Source organism: Nelumbo lutea, chromosome 1 (genome assembly GCF_056320005.1).
Source record: "Nelumbo lutea isolate HS-2025 chromosome 1, American lotus-T2T, whole genome shotgun sequence".
Taxonomy (NCBI): Eukaryota; Viridiplantae; Streptophyta; class Magnoliopsida; order Proteales; family Nelumbonaceae; genus Nelumbo; species Nelumbo lutea.
The window spans coordinates 202113828-202121771 of record NC_142684.1 but is presented as its reverse complement, the minus strand read 5'-3'; the positions used below and the strand labels follow the sequence as shown (position 1 = coordinate 202121771).

General features: G+C 36.0%; 1 protein-coding gene across 3 annotated transcripts; it reads left to right on the top strand.

The window, feature by feature from the left end:
• Positions 1–1471: 1471 nt before the first annotated feature.
• Positions 1472–6341, top strand: LOC148880412 (uncharacterized). 3 transcript variants are annotated; one of them, XR_016104561.1, is made up of 5 exons: positions 1472–1787; positions 1896–2069; positions 4460–4541; positions 5653–5702; positions 6052–6142. XR_016104561.1 is itself a non-coding variant. In XM_088962305.1 (4 exons), the coding sequence occupies exons 1-3, from the start codon at positions 1609–1611 to the stop codon at positions 5670–5672; spliced, it is 318 nt and encodes a 105-aa protein (XP_088818431.1). In that variant the 5' UTR covers positions 1472–1608; the 3' UTR covers positions 5673–5702; positions 6052–6340. The 3 variants fall into 3 exon arrangements, 2 of the variants coding, with proteins under 2 accessions (XP_088818431.1, XP_088818430.1); XM_088962305.1 differs by lacking the exon at positions 4460–4541 and having other exon boundaries at positions 1896–2014; positions 6052–6340; XM_088962304.1 differs by lacking the exons at positions 4460–4541; positions 5653–5702 and having other exon boundaries at positions 1896–2014; positions 6052–6341.
• Positions 6342–7944: the final 1603 nt, after the last annotated feature.

Sequence of the window (7944 nt, the reverse complement as noted above, 5' to 3'; positions counted from 1 at the left end):
ATCAGAAAGCAAGGACTTTAAGTGATAAAGGTCCAAAATTTTCATGGTCTCTAAGGGTTCAACACCAACTAAAGGTCCAAGAGACAATTGAGTTGGAATTTGGTATAAAGCTCAAAATCGTGCTTTCAAGGTTGAGGGAAAGATGAAAAAGACAAAGGAATTGCAAGGCTAAATGACTACTATACCCTACCACATATCTATCCAAAATTTAACTTGGGATCCATTACCTACTAAGTATTTGATGTGGTTAAAAATCAGTGGATAGAGTTTAGTTATACCTTTCTAGATTGAATGAGCTTGAACTTTACTTGTGTGGAGGTTGTTATCCCACCCATTGGGATGTAATCTAAGTGCAAAGACTATATTGCTTAATTGGAAACAAAAATATGTGTGAAAAAATAAGATTTTTTTATACTAATAATGATAGTGGAATACACTAAAATTGACCCAAAAGTAAACTGGTTTTTCCCATCTATGAAAGTGGTGGGACATTTCAAACCACCTAAGTCATATGGGTCATTTCATGATGTTATAATTAAATAATAAAAATTTATAAAGTAAATAGAAATACAATAAATCATAAATAAATATAAATTATATAGAAAATATGGGCAACATGTATAATATTATGTATTCATCATATCAAGAATATAAATATGATAAATAAAAAATATGTTTATTAATGATGAAAATGGAATGGAAAAATCAATGAAAAATAAAATTAATATTTGACTTGTGACCCCACCAACTAGGTCAAATAGTTAACTGGTTCAAATAGTTGGGTCACCATATTATTAACCAAGCTAGTGGCTTTTTATGAGCAAGTAATTTGATGATAAATGGATCCAAAATATTGGTGTGATTGGTTAAATGGTAGATTTGACCATGAGTATTAAACATGTCTTTAATATTATATATTCATTATACTAAACAAAAATATGTCTAAAAATGAGAATTGTTGTGATTAATGATGGAGATAAGAAGAATACCAAAAAGAAAAAAAAGAAAATAAATGTATCATTCATAGCTTATTGACTTGGTCAAATAAATCATTGGTTTCATCAATACATATTATGCTTCTATTATTTATCTTTCTTACATGGGTTTTCGTAAGACCACTAAATTATAATTATTTTTTTTGTTTTTTTGTTATTGTATTATTATTATTGTCATTTAAAGCAATCACACTATCACGTATTCACCTGTAATTTACGCACACATTTACTAGTATTTTATATACATATATTGATGGGATCGGATCAAATCCTTTCGATTCGGATATGATGATCCAAATCCGATGGAGGGTTATCATAATCCAACAAAAAGGAATCGGATTGTTGCACCCCTAGCAGGATAAGAACAACGGAACAACCAACAACTAAAAACTCTCAATGAACAGATCATACTACTAGCCCTCCGATGCATTGACTTTCTAGTCTATTAGCTCCTGATCTAACGGTGCGAAGTTGTAAAAAGAAAAACCCCTCTGCTAAAACCCTTCAAAGTAGCTTAAACTTTAAACCCAAACACAATACGGAAATTAGACTCTTCAACCCTAGAAAGCAACGAGGCTGCTATTTCTTCGTTCCCTAGTTCTTCAAACCTCCCATGGCTTCCGCCTGCAATAGACTCGTCAACAGAATGGCTATTTCCTCCCTCAAATCCGCCGTTAAATCGAAAATCCGAACACCTTTTGCCGGATCTTACACATCGACATCCTCACAAGCCCCTCTCTCAGGCGCTTTCTCATCTAGAACTCCTCTTCTCAGATTTTCTTCGTTGAGCAGGTTTTTTTAGAAAAGCAATTACAGGCCTAAATTTCCATCTATTAAATGTGCCTTTTTCGATATCGGTTGTCTTGTCTTATTTGTGATCTGATGGGCGTTCTTCTTTAGATCTCCCGTCGAACTTGGATGTGCGCAGTCTCTGTTACCTCTCCACAGCGCGGTTGCTGTCGCGAGGCTTACCTCATGTCTGAGCTCGAACTCGAGGAGTTGCCGCGCTCTCTCACAGGGTACCCTCTGTCGTACCTCTCCCGGACTCTAATGTTTTTTGTTTTTGTTTTGAGTGTGAGTAGCTGCTTCTCCATCTATACATTTAGCTTGAATTCATCGGACTTCAATTGAGGATCTTATGTTAATGACTTCATCTTATCAGTGTCTTAATGTCATAAGGCATATAGAAAGAAATATTAAGTGGATCTTTCCGTTAAACTGAAATTGTTTTTTTTTTCTATGATTTTTGTTTGAATTTTGATTGCCATGCTGGATGGGCTCTGCAGATTTGAACACGTAGAATGTTGTAGCTTAAGTATAACCCAACCTTTTCAGATCATAAATTTTTCTTCAGTTTCCTTGTTGGAATTTCATATTTTTAATAAGCAAAATTTTTGTTTCCCCAATTATCGGATGAGACCTCCCTGCTGCTAGTGTTGGTATGAACTATCTCTCTTTGCATGAAGAGCACTAAAATAATTCTGTGTATGTCTCAAATTAAATTCTAAAATATTTTATTTACTAGAAGTGATATCCCTCCATAGAAATGAAAAAAAACTAATTTCCTCTAAGACTTTTAAAACTCACGGAGTTGTCATTAAACTTCTCCATACGTTACCAAAGCCTTGTGAAGTATCACAGTTAAATCTAGAAATTATTATCAAAATAACACAACTCCATGTATAAGATGGAATTCAAAATTTGCAGCCTGTACATTTACTTAAAAAGTAAAGTATTGTGTTATATTTAAACTGTATCAGTATGAGTGGAAAAGATTACCTCACAACCCCTGTATACTAAGGCTCTGTACAATGGGGATGTACAAGTAATATATATGTAAATGCTATTGCCAATCAGGCTTTGAATGTCAAAAACTGAGTTATAATCTATGCCTCTGAAACTATTATGCACCGAGAGCCCTGAATACATCATGCCTTTGATCTTCCCTGCTAACATCTCCATCTAATGCTGTCATATTCGTTTGCCACTTTGCCTCTTTTGCTTAAACACTGCAGATACCCTCTACCCAACAATTGTTCCATACAACATTTTTCTTATCTGTAATTATTCCACAGTTTTCAATGAAATCACTTTACTTTACAGTTTTCAAAAAAAAAAAAAAAAAACTTCCACAGAACTTGGGACTTGGGAAACAAATTTCAGCCCAAATAAGCCAAGATATCTTGGCCAGCCACAGATTTCTAGCTCCTTGATAGTGTAGAAACAAATGTTGCTGTTTCTCCTGCTGAGGTTGTCAATTGATAAAAAGGCTATTTTGGAATGCAGACCTACTCAATGATGGATTCTTTCATTCTTTTTTTTTTTTTTTGAAAACTCAGATTCTTCATTTTTCTGTTGTAAATCTCTTATTGATACCGTGTCCGGCCATGTCCTTGCTGTACCTCGGTAAACTACTTGACATTTTCTTTTATACCAGGGAAGTATCCATTTCTCTGAATTTGAATATGAATTGTCCGATCTTAATCTGATGGATAAAATTTGATTCAGATCTGAACCGAATCAAATTTGGATTTAGGTGTATCCAATTTGATCTGATCTGTTGTAGCTCTACTATATAAGGTGCTCATACTATCAATAAACCGAGAACCATTCTTAAAGTTGGAACCTATTTTCATGCCTATGGAAAATAGTGGGGCGCATCCATGAGTCTGCAAAAACTGTCATTCCCTCTCCCACCCACCCTCAATAAAAAAAGGAAAAGAAAGAAAAAGGGGAAAATAATTTCTTCTATCTTGCTATGATGAAAATCATAATGAAGATGATTCCAACTAGATGGAGTCAGTTGTTAATAGCTACTTAGCATGTTGCGTGCAAACAACAAGTAGTTTGAAAGTAGGATTTTTATGACAATCAAAATAACCATGTGATTGACATTTTTCCTTGTTTATCTGTTTCTTGGGTAGCTATTGCTTATGTCATTTTAGAACTACTAGGTGAAGTGCTATTTTCTTGTACTCTTGTAGAGGAATGATGCAATTTTAAAATCCAAAGCCCATTCTCTGGTTTTTAGGTTACCCATCAAAAAATTCTCTGCTTTTTGGGGAGTCTGTAATTCTCATATTGTGTCAACAATAATCATTTCCAACTGAATTTTCATTCAAAATCTCTAATCAGCACAGAGATATGGAGTAATTGTAGCGCATGTACCCCCATTCACCCCTCTTGGAACAAAAATTGGAAGATTTCATCTTGTGTCAGCAAAATCATTTCCAGCTTCTCTTTGGAGGCTTATGAAACACAAAGATATGAAGTGGCTTTAGTGCATGTTAAAGGTTATCTTAATTATTATTTGTAATCTACATGTGCAAATCCAGATAACTTAAGTGCGCCTTCATTTAAAGGATAACTTTCCACAGTGATTTTCTTTTGTTTATATGAGAAATCAAGGCTTCAATTTTTCACTCATCTCCAGAGACCAACTTCAAGATATTTGGTTGCTGCAGGCACATGATTCCCCAACCCTTGAAAGAATAAGCTGGGCTTTTACAGGATCTGCAAATTATTGATTCACAGCATCGTTGTCAAGTATGAAAATCCTGTTAACAAACCAGCTAGTTACATATTTAACCATAGTGAAAAAAGATTCTTCTAGTGCTTCTCTTTGTTATCCTTGTGATTTTCATTCATCCCTTGATTTTCACAACTTGGCTGAATGTACACATGCATAGTTACATATCTCATTCTAAAATGTTCTTTTATGACGAGGAAATAGTGTACAAAGAGTGATCGTTCTTCTGAGGAAGTAATCCTGGTGTGTTGGAAGTTCCGAAACACAGAAGTTTGCATTTAAATTTTAAGTTGAACCTTAACTATTCATTCACATAGACATTGAATCAAGCTCTCATACATTTTCTTCAGCATTTTATTCAATGAAAAAGAAACACCTTTGGTATTAGGAAGGAAATAAAAAAGCATCAAGGTTTTTTTGGTGGTTCCCATATAACACCAATGGAATGAAAAGATGAGGTGAAAAACACCAATTTGTGCATTAATGGTGAACTTAATGTTGCAATTTTTTTGCAGTATACTTGTGTAGGAACCATCTAGATTATATTGTTTCTCATACTAAGACTCGGGTATGAAGTACATAGGCATGTAGGTTGGACTTATCTGAAGTGTCAGTACCACCTAGTTACTCTTACCCAAGGGTTACCTTAGTTTCTTGTTGCATGCGTTCCTAACCATCTAACCAGATGCACCATCTCAAACAGCGTGAGCAAGACTATTTATCGGAAAAAAAAAAACAGCGTGAGCAAGACTAAACTGTTTTAAGAGTTTAATTGCATTTGGGAGCTACCATTGCCCAGTATAATGAAGCCGGTAGGGGCGTATTGGGAAAATCGATACTGCTTTTTGTTGCTTATTTTATTTTATTTTATTTTATTTTTTTTTACAACCGGTTCAGGGGGGCCGGTTTAGGTCTCCTCCACCCCCTGAACCAGTCAGACCCCCGATACACCCACTGTAGGGGAATATCGGAGGGGTCCCAGAACGATAGGCCGATATGTGTCGATACTTTGAACTTTGGTTTAAAGTTGTTGCCTATTTGTTTGTTGTGTAGAGTTAAATGATATTGCTAATAACTTAATATTATTAGTAGCAATAATATGGTAACGGTAATTGTTCCTTTCCCCAGATGGAATTGATGGTACGTGAAAACAATTTTGCTTCATGCGGTGTCTTAAGGTGGGTTCTGTTCTGTCATGTAATCTTTCAACTAGTGTATTGTCGTGAAACTGTATTCTCACTTGTAGAATCATATTTGGGCCATCATTATTCTAATTGATTCTTGTTTAAACTGCACCCATTTCTCTCATGTGAATCTGATGGTGAGGTTGTCCCGGACTAAATTTCAATTTGTGTTGGTCTTCTTTCTCTGCTCGTACCTTGTAGCCAGAACCTGTTTGCTAAAGACGTTGAGAATACTTAAGCCTGTTGTTTTTTTCTTCCTTCTATATTCTTTTTGTTTAACTAGTGTAATTAATGTTTCTCCCATGTGAATCTGATGAAAGTTGTGCTTGCTTTATTGTATTAGAGCTCGGTCTATCAGTTCCAAGGTGACAATGGGAGCAGGCCACCACCGTGACAATGCATCCTTTCTTGGCATTGAACCTGCTGTAGTTCCTTCCCATCTGTGTAACCAAGTTCGTGATGGCTGTTCTCAAAACCTTAGTAAAGGCAGTAAAATTGCTTTTTTATTCTTCTCCAACAGAGGTTCAATAAGTTATTATTTCACGGAAAAAGAGGAGTTGAAGAGCTGGTCCCCCTTCTTTGTTTTTCTGGTTGTTGCCAGACTAGTCTTACAGGAGTCTTTATTTCCTCTTATCCACTCATGTGCTCTCTCTTTCTCTCTCTCTCTCTCTCTCTCCTACATGGCAGTGTTGGAAGTGGTACACGGTGTACTGTAGCAAATTGAGAATCTGCGCTGCATGTCTCAGATGTCAATGCCTTCGGAACCATGTAAGCTCTGATGCATTGTCAGGGATAACGACCAATGCAGCACGGATTGTCACCCTCCCCACTCCCCAGCCACATTGTGGACACAGATTAAGTAGATAGATATTGTAAAATGCAACGCCCACGATATTAGAGTACACAACTCAACAAGTGATTGTTGCCATCGTGCCACTAAGGCAAGCAATGCCCACGAGCTGCTCTGTGAAATGAGTGTTAAAATTGACAATATATTCTAAATCCTAGTCAAATTCTACCCGGCTTCAACTGGCCCTTATTAGGGAATGTTTTTTGTCCCCTTCAAAACGATAATCTTGATATTCTTTCACATCTTGAGCGAGTCCTCGCGCGAGTGCAAGTTTGTTCCGGCCTCCAACGTCTACAGATTACATATCTAAAGTCATTGGGTTGGTCTCGTTTAAAACGGATATGTTGCAGAATGGTAGTGTGTCTGAAAGATTAACAAACCTTTCAACTTTGGATTGACCGTATAAATGATTTTTTTTTTGTTTTAATTAGAGGGTACTTGGCATTCCCCGTAGGCCCATACCCATAACCACCCCAACCATAGTGGTCTCTGTTACAACGAGCCAGAGATCCAACCAACTCAGCCATTATCTATAGGTGAGCTGTGCACTGAGAATATCTCCCCATGAATAAAAACATATTAGTATAAAGACATTCCCAATATATGGTTTCAACTATCAAGTGACTTAATATGATGTGAGCATCGCTTTGTAAGGATTGAATCCGAATTCCTATAGGTGCTGTTTTAACTTTAACCCTGGAATCAAACAAATTCTTACTACTAACTGTTTCATGCACGATTTTGATAGGTATGTTTTAATCTTTACTCTAGATAGATAAGAAAACAAAGTACAACTCGTGGGTGTTGGCTTTGTCAAAGAGATGTCACTGTTTGACTCTGGCTTTTGCTAACATAGAACAAGCCCCTCGTGCACGGTCTAAGAAATTTGTCGGTCTCAACTTTCAACTCACAGGTCCGAACTGATATTGTGGTATTATTAATATCTTTTAGTGAGGATATATTATCAAGGAAGCATGTAACTTGTATTTGTTTTTATTTTTTTCTTTATTACTATTACTTTTCTTGTGCATATTCCTTCTTTTAGCAGTCTCTCTCTCTCTCTCTCTAATTTTTCCTTGCTGCTGGCAGTAGGGATTGTGGGGATTGGGGAATACGAGTGCTGTTCTTGGTTTCATTGACATACAAATGGATTCATTACTTAAATTTTTAATACCTTATATTGAATTCTCAAAAATCTCTGGTTGCTGTGTTTAATACACATCGCTATCTTCCCCCAAGGCCTCCCTAATCCCTTCCCTTTGAGTCACAAAACAAAAACACACAGACATTTTGCATATAAATGGTTCTTTCTTTTTCATATAGAAAAAATCATTTTCAATTTGCAAAGTGCAAACCCACTTCTTATTTTGGGAACCAATGGGCAGA

Bases quoted from the DNA above. Each gene is read 5' to 3' on its own strand.
- LOC148880412 (XM_088962304.1), top strand. From the start codon at position 1,609: ATGGCTTCCGCCTGCAATAGACTCGTCAACAGAATGGCTATTTCCTCC. The intron at 1,788-1,895 runs GTTTTTTTAGAA...GTTCTTCTTTAG, and splicing joins AGATTTTCTTCGTTGAGCAG to ATCTCCCGTCGAACTTGGAT. The intron at 2,015-6,051 runs GTACCCTCTGTC...TTATTGTATTAG, and splicing joins TTGCCGCGCTCTCTCACAGG to AGCTCGGTCTATCAGTTCCA.